Source organism: Mesoplodon densirostris, chromosome 13, assembly GCF_025265405.1.
Source record: "Mesoplodon densirostris isolate mMesDen1 chromosome 13, mMesDen1 primary haplotype, whole genome shotgun sequence".
NCBI lineage: Eukaryota > Metazoa > Chordata > Mammalia > Artiodactyla > Ziphiidae > Mesoplodon > Mesoplodon densirostris.
In genome coordinates this window covers 77,921,201-77,947,388 of record NC_082673.1, presented here as the reverse complement: position 1 = coordinate 77,947,388, position 26,188 = coordinate 77,921,201, and the positions used below count along the sequence as shown (strand labels likewise).

Below are 26,188 nucleotides of genomic sequence, written 5' to 3'. Positions count from 1 at the left end.
TACTGTTTCTGACATGAGTTTTATCTGAGGGTACATGTTTAAGTCACATTGTTTCTGATTCTCTACAACTTCATCTCCCTCCTTGATTAGGGGTGAAAAGGAAACCTACAAAGACATCTGTGTTATAGCCAAGATGTAAGAGAGAGATACAAAATATTTAGTTTCCTGAGTCCTAGGTTGCTAAAACTAGCAAATGGGAAGGTATAAAGTTTAGCTTTTGTATTAGGCTTATAATCTTCTTGACACTTAATCTTTCATCAATAGCACTACAGCTCTCTACTTCCTTCTGGTGTAAAGGTATTTTGAATGTCATTCAAAAAGTTTTAGGCATCCAATATTTAACTGAAAGAGACGTTTATATAATAAGACTTCCTCACAAAAATATTTCATGGGATAATCATTCTTAGCAAAATGACCAAATAAGGCAAATATTTGACAAAGAAAGTGACCTTATCTAACAAGGTGAGTAAGATGGACTCCTTTTGTGAGATGTGCATAGAATATCTTCCACGAGGCATAGTTTGGTTAGGGGTTAAAGAGGTGAAGAGGAGAAGGAAAGGGGGTATGGAGTTTGCTGGTGATCTTACCCTTTAACATAAATATCACTTGATTTTTGTCCTGTGAAGATATTCTCATCCTCTAAAATGACATCTTCCGTGTTCCAGATGGTCACTCTCAATTCATACCTGGGATAAGGGAAGGCAGCCTTAGGTTGAAGACCTTGGAAGCTGAGTCACTTGGTGTCTATGTGATTCTGGTACTGCTTTGAGTCTATAAGCTTCCTCAATTTTACCAAGTTCAAAAATGTCAAGACTTAAGGTCTTCGTTCCATCAAAACCAAGTGTCCCAGCTGGAATCACCAAGAACATGAATTTCTCTGAGCAGATCCTCCTTCCATTAACTGACATTTTTCAGAATGTTGAAACTCAGGGGCTCCTACCATAAAACAGAGGCCACCATTTCAACTCCCACCACTACTATTATCACCACCACTCACCCCCTGCTGTACTTGGCCGAGTGGAAAGTGAGGCATGATTATCAGGTGTCAGCTGATTAATGTAATGTATCAGACACCAGATCAAATGACGTGATCCTTTAGTCTATCCCTTGGTCTCTTTCCTTGAAGGTGGGGCTGCAGGTTACTTACCCTTTGGGTTTCCTTGGCGAAATGTCAACAGGAGGTCCAGGCTGAGGCATATCTTTGGGAAACATGTCCACCCACATCTGCAGGCGGCCCTTGTTAAGAAGACATCCTTTAGATTTTTTTGGGGGGGGGCATTATCACATGGACACTGACCATTCACGGTTTTAACAGATCCCTTTACTAGTAATGGATATTAGGAACATATAATATAATATAATGTAATATAATAAGGATATTATTCATATTATATTCAGAGTATTTGTTGACAAAGACAGAACTTATATTTTTGTTAAAAATTAGAACATATATCAAGAGGAGCATACATCAAGAGAAGGGGAAGGGGAAGCAAAACCTTACTGCGCACCTACTATGTGGTAGACGCAGTGCTAGGTACTTGAAAAGCATTGTCTCATTAATTCTTCCAATATCTCCACTAGGTAGATGTTATTATTCCTACTTTGCAGATGAGAAAATGTCCTGCCCATGTTTACACAGGCAACATGTAGCAGAGTCTGGATTCAACCCTTGTCTGCTGACTCTAGAGACCCTGCTCTTCTTACCAACCCCTAAGGATTACAAAGATAATACTATGTCAGAAGAATCATGCTTCATTGCTTCCAATGTACCTTAACATCCATTATCTCCATCAGTGCTCACCCCCCAGCCATGTTTCTGTGCTACACATAAAAAAACTAAGGTTCAGAGAAGTCAAAGAAATTATCTGAAGTCCCGTGGCTAATTAGTGGCAGAACAGGGCCTTCCATCCATTGCTTTGGACTCCATACATCAAAATGTACCCTGTTGCAAGGGATGTGAGAGCCCAGGTGGGGAGAAAGTCCAATGGATTCCATATTCAGCTCTGTTGTATGCATGCTAATTGCTCCGTCAGCTCAGGCAAGAAGGTGAGTGATCAACAAGGGCTGGGATGGTCAGGGGAGATTTTATATGAAGTAAGTGGGGCTTCCAACAGAGTGGGAAGGATTTGTAGGATTTGGGTGAACGAGGGGCTTTGGCTAGGGAAAAAAAAACAGGATTTCCAGGGGAAGGGGCAATGTAAGCAAAGAGTTAGCATTCGGGAAGAGAAGAACCAATTCAATGGAGGATTATATTCCTAGGTCTCTAAAAAGACATTAACATTCACCGTTAACCAAGAAGCTACATCTGACAGGCAAAATGAAGGATACCAGTAACCAAGAGATGTCAAACATCTGGTAGTAAATCTTAGGAAATAGTCATAAGTTTCTACATCTGATAAAAGTTTATCCTTTCAAGACACGCCCTCACACATGCTATCACGAGGTTTATACCTCAGCATTGCTGGGATAGCAGTATGGGAGTTCCTGCCCCATTATAGTCAAGCCCACGTGCTTTGCCCAGACTACACAGCGAGTGAGTCCAGAGCTGGGACAGAGCTAGGGACTCATGCTGCCTGGGTTATATCCCGCCTCTGCTTATCACCAGCTGAGTAACTTTGAGCAAGTTACTTAAACTCTCTGAACCTCAATTTCTTCATCTTAAAAGTAAGGATTATAATAATTTCATCGTGAGGCTGTATTAAGAAATAAGCGTGAGGTGACACACACACTGGTTTGTCTAGGAAAATCGTGGTGTGTGCCCCTTGTATCAGCTTTTTTTTTTTTTTTTTTTTTTTGTGATACACGGGCCTCTCACTGTTGTGGCCTCTCCCGTTGTGGAGCACAGGCTCTGGACGCGCAGGCCCAGTGGCCATGGCTCACAGGCCCAGCCGCTCCGCGGCATGTGGGATCCTCCTGGACTGGGGCACGAACCCGTGTCCCCTGCATCGGCAGGCGGACTCTCAACCACTGCACCACCAGGGAAGCCCCCAGGTTAATTACTCATAGTGCCTTCTTTCCCTCTCAAAATGGCCGTAATTTGGATAAATAAATCTATGGCCATCCTAATTAGGTGAGATAATTTCTGTAAAGGGCCGAGGACATAAAAGCCTCTTAATAAAGTTGTCTTCTCTTCCCTTCTAACTCAGAAGCCAGATCTCTAGTTATCTTTTCCACATAGCTTGTTTTGCCAGTTCTTCAAGGTAAGCCTCCATCTATTGCTTCTTTGGGAAAACTAGTGGGCTGTGTGGTTACTGATAGATTTTTGGACAAGGTCTTGGGCACATCAGATGAGTTTTGAAGTTTCTCAAATGTCAGGATTCTTCAGAAAGAACTTGATAACTCAAATCATAAAAGGGAAAGAGCATTAAATCCTAATCTGATTTTAGGACAGAGTTTCTCAATCTCAACATTCGTTTGGGGCTGAATAATTCTTTGTTGTGGAGGGCTGCCCAGTACAGAATAGGATGTTTAGCAGCATCTCTGTCCCGTCCCACTAGATGTCAATATCACCCCCACCCACGTGAGACAACCAAAAATATTTGAGACATTGCTAAACGTCCGGGGCAGGAGGGGCAAACTTGTCCCTGGTTGAGAACCATTATTATACGGCACACAAGATTAACTTGTAGGGGAAAAGTCATTCTCTTCGGGGATGAACACTCTTATTGGGACCAGAACTGTCTTGGCCACTACCTGCTCCATTCCTGGCTTATCCTTGTGGTACAGTGGCCGAGTTTCTACGTGCTCAGGAACCAGCCTACACCCAACCTCCGGGATATCCTCCCAAGAGCGTAAAACGCTGAGGGCCAAGTGCTCATACGACTCCACCATCTCATCTGCATGGAAGAGAGAAAAATAAAGAGACTTGTCAGATGTGTTCTTGTAAGGGGATAGTCAGGGGCTGTCAGATGCATTTTCAAACACTCCCTTAAAGGTTCATTTAAATATACCAAGGAACAGGGAGAGAGAAAAGACAGTGAAAGAGAAAAAGGACGAGAGAATGGAAAGAGGTAGGAGTAGAGTGGTGGGAAGGGGAAAGAGATTGAAAGTTAAGAGAGCCAACCTATCTACAAAACAGAAACAGACTCACAGGCCTAGAGATCAGACTTGTGGTTGCCAAGGGGGAGGGGGGAGGGAGAGGGAGGGACTGGGAGTTTGGGGCTGGTAGATGCAGACTATTACATTTAGAATGGATAAACAACAAGGTCCTACTGTATAGCACAAGGAACTATAGCCGATCTCCTGGGACAAACCATAATGGAAAAGAAAATTTTTTTAAAAAAAGATTGTATATATGTGTATAACTGAGTCACTTTGCTGTACAGCAGAGATTTGCTCATCATTGTAAATCAACGATACTTCAGTTTTAAAAAAATTCATTAAAAGAAAGTTAAGAGAGTGGGAAATGAGATGGGCTGACCAAAAGGTCCAGAGCACAGTCAGAGCCTTGGAGTACAGGACTCCCTTCACCCCTTGAATCAGACTCCTTCAGAGTCTATGAATCACAAACGTGGCTTCAAGGGACTAGAGAGGGTATGTTTCCTGGAGACATAAAACTGTTTGCTAACACCATAGTGGGAGAGGGCTTGGAGAACCAGTGTGACCCTACGCAATGTGGTGAAAGAGGCACAATATGTGCTCATGGATGTCTTTTGACTTTTCTCATTATTGCTTGGGATCTCCCGTCTACCAACACTTACTCCAGAAAAGATTCTCTGATCTATCGTTTTACCAAAAAAGGTAATTCATGACAAAAACTGCCAGGAGAAATAATACTCACAAAATAAGACAAAAATTGTTGAAAGAATAAAATCTTCTTGAACAAAGTTTAGAATGACCAAATTCGACATAGGAAAGTTGAACCAGGTTTAACCAAAAAAATCTCCCAACAGCAGTCATTACAATCAGTAAAAGTCAATAGGGATGAACAAGTAATCAATGAATTAAATCTTTGTCAAAAAGTTTAATCAGTCAAGAACTGATCTTAATGAATATAATTTCAGAGTTTTGGTGGGCAAGTAAATTGTTTAATCATGAAATGTAGAATACTGACCAAGGGACTAAAGTGACTTAATAGAGTATATTATGAAAAAGTATTTTTCTCACAGAAATTCATCAATATCATTAATACACTAAATGTCAATAACTCTGCATGCATGAACCTCTAAGAAGTTCTTGGGGCCAAAACAACAAGGTAAAAAGAAATCTTGGCATTGAAGTGGTGGGATCAACATAGTGTCAAAACACCTTGTAGCGTGTACTTAATCGGGCTTTTTGCATCAGGAGCACTGCACCATATATAGGTACTTTTTTTTTTTTTTGCGGTACGTGGGCCTCTCACTGTTGTGGCCTCTCCCGTTGCGGAGCACAGGCTCCGGACGCACACGCTCAGTGGCCACGGCTCATGGGCCCAGCCGCTCCACGGCATGTGGGATCTTCCCGGACCGGGGCATGAACCCGTGTCCCCTGCATCGGCAGGCGGACTCTCAACCACTGTGCCACCAGGGAAGCCCTATATAGGTAATTTTTAAGCATCAATGGACAGGTGTGACAGTACAGAAATTGTTCTATATCCTTAAAGTAAAGGTGGCTTTTTTTTCTTATCCTAAATTTATGAAAGGCTCTATGGGATCTTCCTGGTATGTCCTATGTTGCTCATATGGAAAAATCTGTTTCTTGGTGTTGAAACAGGAGATTTGTTGGTATAACACTTATGGGGGTAATTTGAGTTGTGTCCAATTATTTATTTTATGTAATATTAATTTTAAGGTATTTATCTTCTGACACAATTCTGCTTATATGATATATATGGTAGACACATCAGAAATATGCAAAAATATGTATAAGGATGTTTGTGGTAGCATTAAGTGTCACTACAAAAATGGACACAATGGAAATAAATGTCACAGCCATACAATAGAATATTATCAAGGATTGTTTCAAAGAAGAGAATTGTCATAATCTATTGGAAATAGAAAAGGCAGAGTATAAAACTACAGGTATGGTACATTTAAAATTATGTAAAAATGTGCCATTTTGCACACACACTGTGCAAAATTTATATTTCTGTAAAGAAATATACCAGCACGCACCATGGTTATCTCTGAATTTGGGGATTAAGAGTGATTTTCATCCTCCTCCTTACTTTTCCATATTTTCTACTGTGAGCATGCATTAATTTTACAATAAATGAGCATTATCTTCAGTCACCAATACCACTGAAAGCAGGCTTTTCAAAAGAAGAGCCATGTCAGAGGGATACATTGGGGGAGTTACCTGTGTCCTCCTCGGTGAAGACTGTTTTTCCAGAAAAGACCTGGTTTCCTATCTGTATTTTCCCAGGGCAAAAGTAGGGGCCATCCAGCTTGTTGTCTTTGCAGAGCTTGGTGAGGATTTCGGTGGGTTTGGATGTGTCTCTCCAGGCATTGTATCCTTCTCTGAAAAGTGGAGGAGTGATGGAGGGTGAGGTCCAGCCTCCCCGGGAGCCACATCTGAGGTCCCGGTAAAAAGGACCACCTAAGTATGATCTGTGTTAATCCTTCAGATTTAACTTGACCTTCTACATGCTTGGGGCTAGTGTTTTCGTTTTATTATCTTCTCTCTTTTCTGGTCAATACCTCTGCATATGTATGCTTGTACAAAAGGCAGAACTTCTGAGTAGCTTGACATAAACATTCTTTCCAGGTAGTTTTGGATACTTTCTTTAAAGAAATGCATCCTTTAAAAAAAATCTGAAGTGAAATTCACATAACAAAATTGACCATTATAAAGTTGACCAATTTGGTGGCATTTAGTACTTTCACAATGTTGTGCAACCACCACCTCTATCTAGTTCCAAAAAATTGTCATCACCCCGAAAGAAAACCCTCTACCCATTAAGCAATTATGCCTCACTGCCCCTACCCCACCCAGCCTCTGGCAGTCACCAATCTGCTTTCTGTCTCTGTGGATTTCTTTGCAGGCAGTTTTTGTTTAGTTTGTCCTGTCCCTAGCAGAATGGCTATTTGGCTGCTACTTATTCTAAGAAGAAAGCCTAGCTCATCCTTCCAATTTCTCTGCTTCTTTCCTCCCTTCTCCTCCTCCGCCAAAATCATATTGTAGACTCGTGTCACAGGCAGGAAGTCTTGATGTGCCATTTCTCTAATCAGTTATTTCCTAGTGGTGAGTTTCTAAATCTTTTCAACCCCTTCTTCCCTTAAAAACTAGCTGTTTGGTTAAAAATTATTAACTTGTAATGAGATGCTCCCTAGGAACCGTGACCAAGATAAGCTTGGATTTCTCTGCTCCCTGGGATGCGGGATTCATCAGAATTTAACTTGTTTAAGCATTGAAATAAACCAAAACATGGCTATAACACAGTTTTCCTACACTGGGCCAGAGATATGAGGATCCTGAAAAGATTCCAAGCCACCCCCAGAGCCATACATAGGCCTCCCCAGAAATAAGTGCTCTTGTTTATTTTTAAAACTTCAGAGAACAACTTCCCTGACTAAATTATTCTGGTCCCTGCCAGTTCCACTGTCAGGAAATTCTCCTGAACAAAAGATCCACCATGTTTGCTTGTGGCTTCCTTTACCAACTTCAGAGTGAGCACAGCTAATCACTATCTGAATGGTACCCTCTCAGGTACTTGAGAATGATGTAAATACAGCAGGAGGCTTATAAATTCACTACAGTCCCAAAACTGAACCGGCCTTCTAGGCTCAGAGAAGAACAGGCCAGCAGTAGAGACTTGTCTGAAAAATCATGCCATGGAGGAAATAGATGCTCAGACTGTGTTAATGAGAGTGTAAATTGGTCCAACCCTTCTGGAGAGCCATTTGGACATATATATTAAAAGTCTTTAAAGTGTGCATTCCTTTTAATGGAATAAATCCATATCTATGGATGAACACTGAATGAATTATCAGAAAGGTTTGCAATGGCTTTTGTATGGGAATGTGCATGGCAGCAATATTTCTAATGGAATAAGAAAGAAAAATATAAATGCCCTGAAATTCAGGAAGGGAAATTGGTTATATATCATTTTATAGCAAATTTATATAATGGAACACCACTATTAAAATAATGAGTTTGAAGAATATTTAATGACATCATAAAATGCTTATAAGGGTATAAGTCCAACAAGAAGCTTACAAAATTGCATGGATAGTATGAGTCCAACTTTGGGGGAAATAGCATAGAAAAAAATACTAAAAGGAAATACACCCAAATGTTTTAATGTAAATTTTATCTCTGGATAAAATAACTTGAGCATCATTTTATACTTTCCGTATGTCCTAAATTTTCTACAGGGACTATATATTACTTTATATTCAGAAGAAATATTTCTAAATTATACCATGGAAATCTAATGGATGTTTTTATATTTTCCTAGCTGATATTTGTAAGAGTTTTCTTCTTAAGATATTAAATATATCATACTTTAAAAAATAAAGCTGGTCTCTGTTGCTCTATGTCTCATTTTTAATTGAACATTAAGGGAATGTAGTATTTTGATCGTAACTCAGCCAATATCTTTATTTAGAGGCCTGCTGCTATTTTTGTCTTTTATGAAATTTTTTGTCACCAAGAAAGGCAGGATTACATTTTTTTCCTTCCAGATTGAGTTGGTGTAGTGTATTATTGGTTATTAAAATACTCATAGCTTTGGGACTTTGAAATAGTAAATATTCATGGTGTGTGAAAAAGCATGATACATAACTGTATGATCTTAATTACATAAAAATGGATGCTTGGTCGTGTAGATACAAAAACAAGACCTAGAAGGACATATCAAATGGTAAACTGCTTGTGATTATGGATGACCTTGTTTTTTGCTTCTTGTGTTTTTGGTTTCCTATTGTGCACGTTAGCTTTTAAGAAATAAATGTTATTTTAAAAGCCTTAATAAAAGTAAAAATAAAGCTGATAATTTATATTTTAAAATTAATCAGAATTCAAAAATCTTTGTAAAGAGTGAGAGTTGGACCCACTTTTCCCACATGTGTAAGATGGGGATAACACCTTAATGGGTTTTGAGAGAATTGAATGAGATACTCCATGTAAAGTGCGTGGTATATTGTAAGCACTCCTGAGTGTTTGTTGTAATGAACTAGGATATTGGCATTTGTATTATGTTAGTCATTCTTCTAGCATCATTCCCCACTGGGAATTCTGTCCACCAGGCCCAGCTGATCGAATGAACAGATACAATTCAGCTCTTGACTCCTGAAGAACCTGCCCTGGGTTCTAAATCAGTTTTGCTTCCCCAGCCCCAAGTACCCTCAAGTGCAGTGAGCAGTTTCCCCGAACCAGCCCTGCTGACATGGAGCACATCTGAGATATTAAATCTGGGCCTTGGCTGGCCTTCCCAGCACATGGGCAGCAGCCTCAGAACACCAAGAGTGTCTCCATGGGAGGAATAACTTACATCTCATATTGATTCTGCAAGCCACAGATGGCTCGGTGTTTGCTGTAGAAGCGGTTCTCCAGGTCAATCTTCGTCTCACCAATGAGGTCATCCATCCCGATCATGTTGTGGTCATAGATCAGCACAGACAGCAAGGACTCCTTTGGGAATGTGGCCTGGATCTCAAATGACCTGCCATCCAAGCAGAGGTTTTAGGAATCAACAGCATTTGGTGATACAGAGAACTTTTTCCTGCTTCACCTTTAGCCCACCTACATACAGTCCATATGAACTCACTAAACACTCAGCAACCCAGTTACTACTTAATGGGTGTTTATGTGGTTTAATTTTTCATTGAGATGCAACCAATTTCCAACTCTTTTGTCAGTTTTCCAGTAGCCGATCATCTCCTCTTTTGTGGGCCATGCCTTGCAGTCTTCAACTAGGGTGACAGCAAAAGGGAGAGGAAAGTCTTAGATTTTGGTCCCAAACAGGACTGATTTCTAATCTGGATTTTGAATCAGCCACTTCCCGGTTGTAATACGTTGGGAAAGTTATATCATCTCTCTCAGCCTCTTTATGTGTAAATGGGGATAAATATGTCTTCTTTATAATATAGCAGAGTGGTTAAATGTGATAGTGTTTGTATAAACACAGATTTTACTTCCAGGCATTCAACCTGGTACCCAATAATTTACCATTCCCTTTCTCCTCCATTGTTGCTTCATCAGGGAATACCAGCTGGGTTTATTTGAAATGAAAATTCTATTGACAATGGAAAATCATTAGAACATAGACTTGCAGGACTGGAATGCTGTCTCTACAAGATTATTCTGAGCCCCTTGAGAACAGAGACCTGCCCTCTTCATCTCCACATTACTGGAGGCTGCACTTCACCTGCAGAGAGTAGACACCATAAATGTTTCCTTGAACTGTAAGGGATCTCAGAAATCGCTTCATTTTACAGATAAGGAAACTGAAATCCAGAGAACACAAGGGACTTGCCCAGGATCATAAATCAGGTCAGACTGGGATAAGCACCAGTTTCCTAACTCCTGGTACCGTCCTCTTTCCACAATCTCACCCCAATGCAGTGTTGAAAGGAATAGCAATGCTGTCGGATTTCCCGTGACAATGCATTATCCGTGCTACTGAGCGTTCGAGAAGATAATTAAGAATTAAATTGGGAGTGAAAGCCTGCATTTTAGGGAAATGTGTTCTTGAAAACAAAATCAAGGATACACCAGTGTTTCTCCAGTTGTTCCTGTCTCTGTCTGCCCTGGGACAAGGTGGGGAGGCTGGTCTGGGAACAAGGGACAGAGAGGATGCGCAGAGGAGGGGAGAATAGAGGACCCATTATTTCCCTGCCTGTCCTCAGGCCTGTCTGGGCTGCTGCCGTCATGGTCAGGTCCACTTAGCCCTGACTCTCACTCTCCAGGTTGGTAGGGACAGCAATCACAGCACAGCCTGGAGCCAATTAGCCCTCCCAGAGAGTAAAAAGCAGAGATGCTGGACAGCTCCAGTGCCTGTAACTGAAAGCCCCCAGCCACCTCTGAGCTTGGCCATCACCAAGCTGCTGCCACCAAGGAAGGACTTATTAAGTGCTTCACTGCCCCTGGCAACCATGACCGAGGACAGAAGGCTCAAGTTCTGGTCCATCTCCCAGAGTTGTGTGCTACGTGCTCACGGGGTCACCTCTCCTGAATTGTCATTAGCGCTGCCTTAGAAAAACTACCAAAAACAGCTCACCATGGTTGGACTTCCAGTCATTCGGGGATAAACTAGGCTTATACCAACGTGTGTGTGTCATTGAGATAGGATCCCTAGAAACAGCATTGGTGTGAGAAAAGAGAATGCATCCTGAAATGGGTGAAAATTGAGCCTTGGAGAAACATTCAGTACCGAAAGCTTCAGAGCAAAGAGGTCTCACTGTTTCTTTGCCCATTCATTCATTCTTTTATTGATTCACTTGTTCATTTGACATTTATGAAATATCCATTATGTGCCAGGCACTGTGGTTTTTAAGAAAATGAGGAACGACCAACTCTTCAGATATGTAGCCCCTCAGGATGGTGGGGTCCCATGAAATCCCACTGAAAACTGCCTGAAGGGCTGTTTGTCAATCTGTTTGTTCATTTGCTCATTCTACAAATATTTAAAGAGCATCTGCTCTGTGCCACACCCTGTCCTAGGTGCTGGGGATGCAGCATTGAACAGACTAGACCAAGTCCCTGCACAAATGGAGCTTACATTCTAGCAGGGAGATGGGAGACAGACATAAACACACAAACACACCAATTCATGTCACAGGTTATGAAGAAAAGTAAAGCAGTCCAGGGGCCAGGGCATCAGGGGTGGAGCCTGTGACATCCTCCTATGGGGAGGTCTCAAAGGGGAATTCCCCAGACCCCAGGTCGGGGATGAGAGCCCTCCACTCTCCCTGCTGGAACACAGATTGAGCCAACAATGTCTGCCCCTGAGTAACAATTAAATATACATCCAACAAAGCATCCACAGCTGGAGGGCTTCTGGAAGAGGCTCTGAAATGCCATAGGCAGGAGGGACTATTCCACCATCCTCTTCTTTTGTTTACCACAGCCATAAACGGAGGTTATAAAACCAGTCTAATTCATGGCACTGTGGTGAGAGCAGCTCATAAACCGTGACTGCAAAGCACTTGACAAAATGAAGTGCCGGTTACGTAAACAGCAGGTAATGATAAAGGTCATCTCCCTATCAGGGAAGCAAGGGTAAGTTTCCCCAGCATGTCTTTTTAATCCATCTCTTTCATCTGAACAGGCAAGATTGTTTATCGCCTTATTTCCTTGGGAGCAATAAAATGTAAGAGGCTGGTGCTGATCAAATGTCAGAGGATCCAAAGCGATCACAAGTGTGTAAATGAATTTAAATGAGGTGGATAAAGATTTCATCCCATGCTCCTTGTTACTCCGGAAAAAAAGACATTAAATACACGTAAGATGTGTGCATTGCTAAAATGATTTTCAAGGGGGAGCGGAAGGAAGCGAATGAGTTTTGAGTAGCTACCATGCACTATCATAGACAACATGCTAGGTGCTTGTCATATTTAATCTTCTAAAGGCATCTGAGAGTCAAGTATCACTGCTATTGCTTTACAGATGAGAAAAACTAGGACCAGAGAGGTTAAGCTATCTGCATAAAGTTACTCAGCCTGTATGTGGCAGAGTGAAACCCAGGTCTGCTTGACTCCAGAGTTACTGGCAGTCAAGAGCACAAACCCAAGCAGGGCACATAAATGTGTGACATCCCCTTTTAGAAGATAAATGGGGTGGTAGGGGTGCTGTGAACTGGAGAATGCCTGTTTCACCTAAACATAACACAAGTGCGATGCATTGTAAACACTTTGCAGGAAAACAAAATGCAGGCGGGGTGCAGTTCCACTTTTTGACTGCAGGGGTCACCTCAAATGAACTGCAAGATGATATGATGGAAAAATCTCTTTGGGAGAAGACAAAAGACTAAACATCTGGCCCCTTCTCTTCTACTTATGAGCCGTGTGAACTTGAACAAGTTTCTAAACCTCTCTGGGCCTTGGTTATCTTGTTTGTAAAAAGGAGCTCTCTCCAAGGCAGGAGGCTGAATCTGGTGACTGTTTAAGTGGTGTCTTAAATTTGAGATCTGGGAAAATCATTATTGGAAAACCATGGCCATGAAGACCATGCAGAACCAAGCTGCTGAAGGGACCAAGGAAAGAATTCAGCCCTTCTCCATGAAGAGAGGCTTGATTGGCTGTTATCCTGGGCAGGAGTCGGCATTTAATCTCCTGCACTGTTTACTCAGACCCACACACGTATCCACACCAAACACCCTACAGAAGCACCATAAGAACAAATGCAGAGAGGACAATGCAATGAGACCCAGATGGCCACTGACCTTCCAAATACTGGGTTCAGTTGTTTAGGGATGTATTTGTCCCGGTCTTTGATTTCAGTTTTGCCAAGCTTGACCACAATGTAGGGATCCGATTTGCCATCTGGATCCGCTGGACTAAGATTAAATGCCTGGAGAAGAGAAAAAAATCCTTTTGGTCCAGTGGTTCTCAACACTGGCTGGCACCGGGATCACCTGGGAGTTTTAAAAAATTCTGATGCCTGAGGTCTATTCCCAGATATTCTGATTAAATTGGCCCTGGACTTGGGGATCTTTAGAAGCTCCCTAGATGATTCTAGTGTGCAGCTAAAGTTAAGAACCACTGTTTTAGCCTCTCTACTCTGCTGTTAAAAGAAAAGTTATCAGCTTTGCCCAAGTCCTACTTTCTCTGGAGTTGTCTCCCCAGTGGAAAGCAGCCCTTGGCACAGAGTAATGAGGAATCTGCTGGACCAGGAAGCAGAAGGCATGAATTTTGAGTTCCAGTTCTAGGTAGTCATGTGATCTTGGGCAAAACATGTCATCTCTCTGAGATTAATACGTAAAATTATGGGGTAGACCTAAAGCCTCCTCCCAGAAATAGTGGACTCTGAATCCATGACCCCGTCAGTCTTGCATTTAGCGTTGATCAGCTGAGTAACGATCTGTTTCCGTCAGGGAGGACCAGGGTAGGGAGCTGGTGAGGAAGGACATGGAGAAGATGGAGAAACTGCAGAGATGAGAGCTGGATAAGAAACAATCTCATTTTTAGGACTCTGTCCTACAGACAGAAGGGTATAAGCATACAAAGCTATGTTTTCAAAGTTGTTCATTAGAACGTTGTTTAATAGCTAAAAATTGTGAACAACCTATATGTCAATTACTTAGGGAGAAACTCCATCCAAAATTGTCCCTCCCCTGCTGGCCCCATGGTCTAGTGGTCAAGATCCTGGTTTCCATCCAAAATTGTCCCTTCCCCATTTACTCTTGTCACCACGTTGCCCAATTTTTTTTTTTTTACTGAAGTATAGTTGATTACATCCCCTAATTTTAATTCTTTATTTAGCAGTTATCTCTGATATTCATCTTGCTTATTTATCTGTCTGTTGTTTATTTTCATACGCTCCTAATGCCCACACCACCCCCAATTAGTTATAATCTCCATGAGAGCAAGGATACTGTCTGTCTTGTTCATTACATTAACTCCAGGACTTCGGACAGGGTCTTCCCAATATTTGTTGAGTGAATGAATAAAGGATACTACATTAATTCAAGAAAACACTAGGTGGCTACTAATAGGAATGAGAAAGACCTATACGTACTGATCTAGAAAAATGTCCAAGGTACATTACTAAGTAAAGAAAGAAAATAGAAGATCAACATGTAATACATGAAGCTGGACTCCGTTAAGTAAATACCTGGGTGTAGTTGTAGACAGGTGTAAATAGATAGAGATGTGTTTGCATAAGAAGAGTATATATACATAAGAAGGGTAAGTTTCTGGGGATGGAATTGCAGAGGTGGGGGGGATTTGATTTCTTTCTCCATGCAAAATTTAAGTAGTATTACTTTCTACTTCTTTGGTGTTTTATTAAATTAAGAGATTTTTAAATTAACTTATTATTTAGTTAATTAAATCTTAGTGTAAGAGAGCGAACCACACATAATCACCATTACTAGAAATGTCAATGAAAAACATTGTCCATAATTTATCCTACTACCTACAACCCAGGGCTGCCACCCTCTGACTCTTCATTTGTTCAAGACCTGCTGGTCCTCAAGTTCCAGCCCCTGTTCTCCTTCTTCCACACTGTTTCCTGAGCAGGAACCTGATCTGCATTCTTGGTCTTTGTCTAGAGGGTACCTGTATATAAATATCTATATCTATACCTATATCTATATAGAAATATAGGTATAGATATAGATATATACATATACATATATATACATATAAAAGTGTGCTGTAGATATTTGCTAAATGAATAAATAATCATAATCCTTCTCCAGTCTTTGTAGTCCAAAAAGATTTCTCCCTTTCCTTCCTACTATTCAGACTCTTATTTCTGGGTTCCCCAAAATATGTCCCGTAGAACCTGAGTTCTGCACTGTTTCCTGTAGGGAGGAAAAGTAGGTGTGGGCAGTAAGTTTTGAAAATGCTGTTAAAGATTCAACAGTTAAATAGGTTTCTTTGCTTCTGGAGTTCTCAGAGCCTTGAATATGCTAATGAGCTTTGTGAATCTCAGGTGTTGAAGAAGGGAAATGAATTACTATATGCACCATTTCTAGAATTTATTTGAATACATGGTTTATTTCCAGAGGAATCCATATTAATTATCTCTCCCAAGACATGAGTGATTTCCTGAACAAAATTTTGAAAAGATTAGTCTAAAACTATCCTGTGGGTAGGTGTTTAATATAGACTATTGGCATTGCCAATAACGCTTTACAAGTTATTGTACTGTCTGTCTTGTTCATTACATTAACTCTAGGACTTAGGACAGGGTCTTCCCAATATTTGTTGAGTGAATGAATAAAGGATACTACAAGTATCCTTTATTGGATATTTGTAGTATCCTTTATTGGATCCTTTATCCTTTATTGGATAACTTTACAAGTTACTTCTCATCTTTCCAACTAGACTGTGACTTCCTCGAGGGCAGGCACTGTGTTTTTTTCCGTCACGATATCCTTAGTGATTAGAACACGCCTGGCACATGGTGGTCATGGCCATGATGACGTTGCTGCTAATAACAAAGGAAACATGAGAACTGCGTGATGGAAAGGGGATGTTTCGTTGTCCCCTGGCATTAAAGAATAATTCTTCTTTGTTTTATGTTTCATTTCGGTTTCTAAAAAAGATTGTAGGCAATTTAAGCAAAGAGTTTATATAAAATAAGATGACTACAATCAAGTAAGATTATGAAAATCAACTCCAAGGTCAGGAGATGAAAACAAATACATGAACCATAAACATCTAGCACACAGTTGCTTTGATTGAGCACCAAGTTTGGCCCCAAGCTTCCTGGCAATCAGGCCAAAAGTTTCACAATTAGTGTTTAGTGCTCTCAGTATCAGAAAGGGGGAAGCCTAGGGCAGATAATATTTTTCTTGGAAATACCCTGGAAATGGAATTTCTGACTGCAGCCGAACAGAGGCAGAGCCCTGGAGGTGGGGGAGGATTGCACAGTGGCAGCTGCCCTGTTCTGCCCTGGTTTTGCCCTCTGTCTTGCCTGTGAGCTTCCTGCTTCAGTGCTACTTGGTTTCCTGCCCAGCTAGCAGGCAACCACAGGGAGCAAATAAAGCTACACAGAGCAGTCCTCTCAGCCTGGGAAATATTTTCGCTCAGTGAAAAGCCAGCAAAGGTCCATGTTACCAACCAAACTTCATACCCTCTGTTATGGACTGAATTGTGTTTTCTCAAAATTCCTATGTCAAAGCCCTAACCCCTAATGTGACTGTATTTGGAGATAGGGCCTTTAGGGAGCTAATTAAGGTTAAGTGAGGTCATAAGGGTGGTGTCCTAATCCGATAGACCTGGTGGCCTTACAAGAAGAGAAAGAGACAACAGATTTCCTCTTCTCTCTCTCTCTCTCTCTCTCTTTCTCTCTCTCTCTCTCTCTCTCACACACACACACACACACACACACACACACACACAGGAAAGGCCATTTGAGGACACAGCAAGAAGGTGGCCATCTATAAGCCAGGAAAAAAGGTCTCACCAGAAACCAACTCTGATGGTACCTTGATCATGGACTTTCAGCCTCCAGAACTGGAGAAAATGAGTATCTGTTGTTTATGTCACCCAGTCTACGGTATTTTGTTATGGCAGCTCTAGGAGATTAAGACAACCCCTCAGAGTAAACAAGGATGCCTCACCGCAACAATGTACACCCTGATCAGGACTTTGATGGGGTGGTTGGATGGAATCCTTTGCTGGATTCTCAGCTGCTTGCTGTCCTTGATGCTGGAATCCTTGGGGCTTTTGTAGATGCAGAAGGAGCCCTGGAACCACAAAGCACTACCCATTGAAACAAGATAGTCATATGCCCCGCTGAAAACCAACCATGTAGAGGAATAAATTATTGATACATGCAACAACTTGGATGGATCTCAAGGACGTTATATAAGTGAAAAGAGCCAATCTCAAAAGTCTCATACTGGAGGATTCCATTTATATAACTTTCTTGCAATTACAAAATTATAAAGATAGAGGATAAGTCAGTGATTGCCAGAGGATAGAGACGGTCACAAGCAGGGCATAATTATAAAGGGGTAGCATGATGGAGATCTTTGTGGTGATGGAATAGCTCTGTATCTTGTTTGTGGTAGTGGTTACACAAAGCTACATATGTGATAAAAATTACATAAAACTATATACACACTCTATCAATGTGGATATCCTGGCTTTGATATTTACATAGGATGTAAACAATGGAGGAAACTGGGTGAAGGGTCCACTAGACCTCTGTCTACCATCTTTGCAACTTTCTGTGAATCTTAATTCTTCAAAATAAAGAGGGTTTTTTTTAAATTAAAAACAACAACAACAAAATGTCTAGGGCATAGCGCTGGGAAAAGGAGCACAGCCTGAGACCCAACAGGACGTGGGGTGGTGCTACTCTTGTCCCCTGGATGTCCTCAGGCCATTCACATAACCCTCCTGCATCTGTGCTTCTTCATGGCACATCAGTGAATCAGTGTTGGTACAGTACCACCCTCCTCACGGGGCTGTTATGTGAGAAATGAATAGGAGCATCAGATGGACTCCTGAGTGCCTTTTACATGCAGGGTGCTGAGCTAGTGTTTTCTCCCATTATCTCATTCAATCTTGGCTTCAGTATTTCTATTTTCAGATGCTGCAGCCGAGGCTCAGAGAGGTCAAGTACTGCTCAAGATCACAAGCTAGTTAGGATTTAAATCCTAAATGAGGATTTAAACCCAGACTGTCAAGCTGCAATGCCCATGCGATTTCCAACACATCACCTTCGTATAAAGGGCCCAGGCATGCAGTAGGTTCTTAGTAAGTGTCAGCTACTGCTTTGTGGTGCTGACACCGTAAGTCTGCCAGATGAAGGGTTTGTGTTGTTTGGTTAATTTAATCATTCAGCTGATAGGCTTGTGTAAATCATATGTTTGGTAGGGCAGGGAGTGGGAAAAGCAGAGTAACCTTAAGTGATCCCTTTAGGCAAGGACTCTGCCTCCTCATATTCCACAGACCGAGCTCTGATCCACTTTACTGGCCGCAAATCAAATACCTTGAAAGACTGGGGCTAGGTCTTGTGGGGTTCTAGAGAGGGAGGGGCCTGCAGAGAGATTAAGGATTTTTCTTACAGACATCGCATACCACAGTCCAACAGAATTGAGTCATATCTGACATTTATGGACAGGAGAGCCAGATAAAAGGGTTAACCTTGGAACCTGCCTTAAACTTTCCTATGATTCGGTCTCTGTCAAGGCCATGGTCATCCTCCGTAGACTTGCCTCTGAGCAACTCAAAGGTTTTCACCCAGTCTTCAAAATTGTCGAATTCACTCTCCAGATCCCCATCGTATATCTTTAGGAAAAAGGGAGAAGAGTGTACTCAGAGGAAGGAAAGCCCAGGATTGATTTAATGAAAACTGCCAAGATTCTCCAAAACCAGCCTTCGTATATGCCCCTTGGAAAAATCTAAGAGGCGCTGTTAATTTATCTTCAGCAAAATAAGGAATATGATTGACTTGGCATTCCTAGAACTAAGTACCACTCTGAAATTTATAAAACGTTTTTGATAAACTTTGAAATTCCAAGAAGTATAGCTAAACCAACAATATTTTAAATATAATATATAAGTATAAATGTGACAAAGCTTTTTATAGCTAATTGATGCCATTGATTGTTGGATACAGACTACAATATTTTGAGGACATTCAAATTAAAAACTATTCATTGAACATTTCATTCTTAACACATATAAAATGATGGAATATTTGTTTTTATTATAATGCATGTAGACATGAATTTTCCAAGCAGAAAATTACATATATATTTTAGAAATGGAAAATTGAATTGAGGTGTTGATTGAGTAATAAAATTAAATCACTTATTCAAATTTCCCATCAAAATTACTTATCTAAATTCATTATCTAGGTACATAATTTTCATAATGCCAATTTTCATATCCATCAATATGCCTCTAGCTAATAGCCTCTGGCTAATGTTAGGACTGGTCTGATAAAACTGACTTTTGTAAGAGTTAAAACTCCTGCTATTTCGAGTCTGTACATATCTGCATGATGATGTCAAGCCCCAAGATGTGAACCCAGGGGAACTCACACACTGTAAATTACATGGTTGCATCCAGGCTAACCAAGTTAAGTTATGCCCCTTCTCAATAGGAGGATGTAGAAAATAGAAAAATAGCAAGCTCCACGGTCTTGGCTTGCATGCTTGTTAGTTTGTTACTCTGCATCGATGATTATAACAAAGACAAAGTAAGTTATTCAGACAAAGGTATGCTGGAGTTGACTGAAGCACTAAAAGAACGCCCACCTTCTGAGTTTCCCACCCTAACCATGGCCAAGATGGCTGTGTCCACACACCTGCAAGACAGCCAGGTTGGGGATTTCTTTTTCTTTGAGTTTCTTCTTGAGTATTTTGTCTTTCTTCTTCTTCGGGCCATCTATATTTATCACTACCTCGTCTGGTTTTGCCTCTGTGGATATTTAGTGAAAATGGTTAGATTTCTTATGCTGTTGAGATGAGAAGAAACAAAGTCAAGCTCCCTCTTTCCCTTTGCTCTGGCATGTGTCATGACCCTTCTTTTAAGAAAGAAATAGTAACATTTCACTGTAGGATTTCTGCACATAGCCCTGCAGACCGTGCACTGGAGGAGCAGGGGAGATACCACTCATGCAGCAGTGCAGTGTCAGTGGATGCCCTGGGGCTGGCAGTGTGTTGGCCTTCCCCGCCATATGCAAGAATTCATGAAGCTAGGCAGGAAGAGCGTAAGTAATTTGCCCAGTCACCCAGCTAGCAAAGAACAGACCCAGGATGGAGTGACACCAAAGCTTTAGATACATTCCCTCTCAGATCTGTTTAGGAACTTGAGAATCATCTAGTTCAACAACCTCAGGCTCAAATATGCTAAGGGTCTAACACAACGTCACAAATGTACTTAGATTATTCAGTAACTTTTTAGGAGCAGATGCTGGAGAAAAATCACCCAAGCTCCACTATTTTCTAGCTGTATAAACCTGGGCAAGTTACTCAGCCTCTTTGTACTTCTGTTTTACTATCTGCAAATCAAGATACTATTGCTTATGTCATGGGGTTGGTCTTAGAACTAAATAGGCTAATAGGAGTGGCCTGAGGAACTGAGCTTGGCTCTGGTTTTCTCACTTTTTGTGCCACCTGAAACAGCACTTGGTGTTACTGTTGTTTTTAGGCCAAGACTTACCATTGGCTTACATCAAGTTTGTGGTCATTTCAAATCCCAGGGCTCTTCATTTGAGCTTCTGCCAAACCAGATCTACCCACACCTTGTCAACTGAGTTTTGGAAGCTAAATCCAGGTCACCTGTATTAAAGTTTATCATGCTGGTTTTGGCCTGCCATCCCAGCTTGCTCCTATTTTTACTCTGCTCTTTCTGCATTAAGACTGTCAACGTAGGGACTTGAGCCAAAGGGTCGATTTCAGCACTCAAATGAACTCAGGAGACCTGGGATCTGGTCTCCATCCAGCTCAAATCAGCTATGTGACCTCTTTAAAGTGTTGTCATCTTCCTGGGATTATTTCCTCACTAGGGAAATGAGGGCTTTGGGCTCTAGTGTTGCTCCCATCGCTCCCATTTTATCATTTTCTCACTCACATGGCCTTAATGCATGTTCAAATGTCCCCAGAACAGCCACTTACCTGTGTTGCCTTTTTGCTCCTTGGAATTGCTCTCCTTTTCCTTTGAGAAAAGAGGGAGACGAGATGATGGACACTGTCTTGTCTCATTTATTAACCCTGACTGCTAACAGTTCTAATTCAATTATCTCAGCCCTCTTCATTTTAAAAGAATATGCAAACAGTCCTCAGTAGCCCCCAGATGAAGCCTCACTGTAAAGACCTAGGACTTAAGTGCAGGGAGATGCCCTGCCCTAAAGAAGAGGCGCCCACACCTCCAAAACCAGAGCCACCAAACTGTAGATGTCCTCGTCCTCTATGTGCAGCCTCCTCTCAGCTGCTGGGAAAGCAACCCCTCTCCCCACTGTTCTTCCACATCCCTGGAGCATCACCTCAATCTGCAACTATGAGTTTTATGGGCTGGCATGTTGGGTTGTTGGGTTTGTCCTGGGACTGGGGAGGTTAGCAGAGAAAGAGGAAAGGGCTGAACACTCACCAGAAGTGGTAGTGTCCATTGTAGTAAAACGAGGGTGTTTGGAAGCAGGGATTAAACATTTAGTTTGTTTATTTAACTATAGGTCAATATTTGTGGATAGTCCTAGATGAAGAAATGATGATCTTTCCAAATAAAGAATCAGAAGAGTTCCTACTCAATAAAATAAGATGAGAACATCTGAATAACTTTCCTTTCCATTTTTACTCAAGGATGAGAAGTCTTACCAGATTCAGCCACCGAGCTTTCGCCTGAGTCTCCAGACCCACTCCCCACTGGTTCTCTGGCTTTATAACTCAATCCCTGTCTTATTCCATGTGCATGAGGCCCTGCTGATTATTCCCATTTGCTAAGGCCAAGACCTCTGCCTTAACTTTGATAATTTCCCATATGAACTTAGAAATCTGCTGGAGACCTGGAGCCCTTTGACCTGGAATCTCCAGGTGAACCTGAAGCCCCCTTCGCTGATGCCCACCTGTCCAGAGCCCTATTTCTCTTGGCTAGACCTCCCTGAGGTGGGCAGTTCCCTGGATGCCATGATAGACTCCACATCCTGCCAGCATTTACAGCAGAGCCTGTGTCCTAGGGCCAGCTCCAGCCAGACAATAAGGATTTGGCAGTTCTGGACCCTTGGTCCTTTCAGGCTTTGAACGCTTCAGCAATTAACAGAACCACACCCAAGTAGGGCCTACCTACAGCGGAATTTAAAAGGGGAGACAATGCAGGATTTGGGGTGGGGGAGGGTGGTAAATGGTGTGGTGCTCTTATCGAAGCCTTGACTGTCACAGCCAGGAGAGAATCTACCTTCTGTGCTTTCTTCAGGGAGGCATAATATTTCGACCACCAGTCAATGACGTTTTCAGCAGATTCATCCGCTATGGTCCTCTTTCTCCTTCTAGTAGACCTCTGAGAAGGTTTTCTGGCATCCTGGCAAGGGATGAAGGATGGATTGTTAGGTGTCAAGGATCTGCATGCTGGTGGCTAAGTGGTTTACTAAGGAAGAGAACAGGTAGGTACCCTCGGGGAAGTGGATGGAGGTGTCAGCAGGTTTTGTGATTGCAGCTCTCTGTCCCTCTTAAATAAATAAAAGTTTGATAATCTGTCATCCATTAAGGAGTTTATTTGACATTTATCAAGCAGGTATGAGATTTTGTGGTTGACATTGGGGATGTAAGGGGTAGACATCATCCCTACTTTTGGGAAGCTTCGAATTCAGTGGAGGAGACAAGCAGGCTACATGATACAATGTGATATAGTAGAAAAGGAATTAGCTTCTAGACGTAATATAAACAAAAATAGAAATTTTATGATTCTCAGTTTCCTCAACTAGGAACAATAATACCTGCTCACTTCACTGACATGAGGATTTAGGGACATAGGTAGACAATCCCCCTTTAGCATCACTTCTGATTTGAACAGGTGCAAATAAATGACACCTACAACATAAGTGATGGGGGGATAGGAGAAGCAGTGTGATGCATATGTGGAAGAAGGGAAGCATTTGGGGAGAAAGTTGTGTCATGCCAAATTTATCGTGTATTTATCATCCATTAGCTCTCAGACATCTCTCGGGTATCTACGGTGTGCCAGCCACTCTATCAAGTGCAGGGGATACAGAGATATTTTCAAAAATCATCTTTGACCTGGTGAAGCCCACAGTTTTATGGCAGCAACAAACAAACTGAAATTTGCAACATAAAGTGGCAGGTACAATGCTGGTGGGATGGAGAGAACCCCGTGGGCTGTCAGAGCGTCACGCTGAGCCTGGATGAGATGGGAAGAGCCTGAGAAAATAGCCATTCATCTACCTTACTGTGCCTTTTATTTCAGCTTTTACAATTTGCTGGGCAGGTCATCTCTTAGGACTTTCTTAAACCTTCTTTCTTCTTTAAGTCAGTTGCTAGATACATCAGGAGTTTGCACTTAAAACTATGACTTAAGGGCCTCCCTGGTGGCGCAAGTGGTTGAGAGTCCGCCTGCCGATGCAGGGGATACGGGTTCGTGCCCCGGTCTGGGAGGATCCCATATGCCGCGGAGCGGCTGGGCCCGTGAGCCGTGGCCGCTGAGCCTGCGCATCCGGAGCCTGCGCGTCCGGAGCCTGTGCTCCGCAACGGGGGAGGCCACAACAGTGAGAGGCCCGCATACCGCAAAAAAAAAAACAAAAAAAACTATGACTTAAAAGATTACCCATGTCCCCATTTTATGGTCTTGTGTACTTATCCATCTCCCCTCCCAGAATCTCAGCTAACTGAGGATAAGTCTCACTTTTATTTAGACCAGAATACGCATCTTTTTGGTCCCATGTGATGTTGTACAAAGTAGGTTCAAAATATTTGTGGAATAAGCCTTGATGAGGAAACCACTGTTTTCCAAGCTAATGAATTAAGAGTTTCTGTTCAATTAAATACTGCTGTCACACTTGACTAGCACTTTAATTTCACATACACTGACTTATCTGATTCTATGACAATGCTGTGAAGTGGGTATCGGTGTCCCGATCTTACAGATGAAGAAACTAATGCTCAGAAATGTGAAGCTGCTTGCCATGGTCACAAAGCTAGTAGGTGGGAGGATTAGTATCTAAAACCTCTGAGCAAACTCTAATGTGCCTTGTAAATATGAAGAGAGATGACATTCCGACCTTAGCTTTTCCGTCTTTTGGTGGCTCCTGGGCTGCAGGTTTGTGTTCCGTCTCCAGCATAGGGGATGGGTCAGGGATATCAACCAGGCTGTCTGCCTGAACCTGGGCCAAGTCGGGTACCACTGTGGGAGGCGGCCCAGTATCCACAAAGATTTGCTCTGTTGGGAGCTCCTGAGCAGAGCTGGGGGTCTCAGAAGGCTCAGTGGAAATTAATGCATCTGAAATAGGCAAAATGAAAGTACATTGGGTCAGGACTTCCTTGGTGGTACAGTGGTTAAGAATCCACCTGCCAATGCAGGGGACACGGGTTCGAGCTCTGGTCCAGGAAGATCCCACATGCCACAGAGCAACTAAGACGGTGTGCCACAACTACTGAAGCCCACGCAGCTACAGCCCGTGCTCTGCAACAAGAGAAGCCACCACAATGAGAAGCCTGCTCACTGCAAAGAAGAGTAGCCCCCACTCACCGCAAGTAGAGAAAGCCCGTGCGCAGCAACAAAGACCCAACGCAGCCAAAAATAAATAAATAAATATTTTTTTCTTAAAAAAAGAAAGTACATTGGGTCAGGCAACTGGTCTACAATACAGGGTGATCATTTCAGGGACCTCATACTGGGAATCAGACAGATCTGGATTCAAATATGACAAGTTCCTAACATCTGGAAACCTCACTTTCCATATTTATAAAATGAGAGTAAAAATACCCATGTCATTGGGAGATAAAAGAGCTCATGATGTAGGGTGTCTGGGGCATAATATGTACTCAACAAATGACTGTACTTATTATTGATCCCTCAGAGTCATTTTAAATAACTGTGGTCATAGGAATCGTGTTTATCAAGGTTTAGGACACAGGTCCTCTGTGTTGATTGCCTTCCCCCAGTGTGTTAACCAGGGGAAACCTTGGAGGTTGCAGAGGTCTGTGAACTCCCCAAACACTGGCAGAACTCTGGGCACCTGAGTCCATGTGCATGATAGGGAGCAAGGCTATGTCCCTGGACTTTATGAGTTTTTTAACTGAACAGCTGGTCCACGTCACGGGTCCTCTTTTCTCCATTTGCGCTGTAGAATTCAGTACTTAGGAACACTGCCCAATCAGGAGCTTCCATTTCTGCCATGACCTTCATGCTACTGCTGACTTTTCAATAGCAAATTCAACCCAACAAACACTTAATAGGCACCTACTCTGTCCTGGGCACAGAGATGGAGAGATCAGTGGGACAGAATAGAAAGCTTAGAAATGGACTTGGGGCGTATGCCAATTTGATTTATGAAAAAGATGACAGGACAAATCAATGGGGAAAGTAGTAGACTCTGGGGGAAAGAAAATGATGTACTCTATGGAGATAAATGTAGCTGGATCCCTACCTTAAACCCTTTAAAGATCTTTACTTCGATTAAAGATCTAAGTGTAAAATATAAAAACATAACACTGACACATGAAAATATAAGATCTTTGTGACCAAGGGGTGAGAGAGGGTTTCTTAAACAAGAGTCTAAAAGAATAAACCATAAAGTTTAAAATTCAGATGGATATGATTACATCAAAATTAAGAATTTCTGCTCAAAGATGAGGAGTATAGACAAGATTAGCAGTTATCAGATTAGGGGAAAAAGATATGACCAATATCAATAATCTACAGGATATTAACATCTAAAATATATAAAAAAGAAAATTAAAGGAAACACATAAAACATGGGCAAAGTGTATGAACAGGCAAATCACAGTAGGGAAAATCAAGATGGCAGCAAGCATATGAAGAAATGTGCAAACTCAGTAGTACTCAGAGAAATCCAAGCTAAAATTAAAATTAGATACTACTTTATATCCATCTGAGTGGCAAACACCAAACACCAAACAAAATGAAACAAAAACTCAGAAAGTTGGATAATAGCAGGTGCTGTTGAG

At 41.8% G+C, this 26,188-nt stretch overlaps 1 protein-coding gene across 1 annotated transcript in view; it reads right to left on the bottom strand.

The window, feature by feature from the left end:
* Window positions 1-26,188, bottom strand: part of FER1L6 (fer-1 like family member 6) — a 129,343-nt gene that overhangs the window by 15,064 nt on the left and 88,091 nt on the right. The window contains exons 25-36 of the mRNA XM_060116195.1: window positions 24,280-24,497; window positions 22,443-22,565; window positions 21,170-21,209; window positions 19,858-19,970; window positions 18,702-18,833; window positions 17,156-17,281; window positions 13,304-13,431; window positions 9,413-9,583; window positions 6,277-6,437; window positions 3,694-3,836; window positions 1,148-1,236; window positions 588-686 (exon numbers count right to left, since the gene is read on the bottom strand). Coding sequence (XP_059972178.1) covers window positions 588-686; window positions 1,148-1,236; window positions 3,694-3,836; window positions 6,277-6,437; window positions 9,413-9,583; window positions 13,304-13,431; window positions 17,156-17,281; window positions 18,702-18,833; window positions 19,858-19,970; window positions 21,170-21,209; window positions 22,443-22,565; window positions 24,280-24,497 — 1,543 coding nt within the window. The remainder of the gene's footprint in view (window positions 1-587; window positions 687-1,147; window positions 1,237-3,693; window positions 3,837-6,276; window positions 6,438-9,412; window positions 9,584-13,303; window positions 13,432-17,155; window positions 17,282-18,701; window positions 18,834-19,857; window positions 19,971-21,169; window positions 21,210-22,442; window positions 22,566-24,279; window positions 24,498-26,188) is intronic.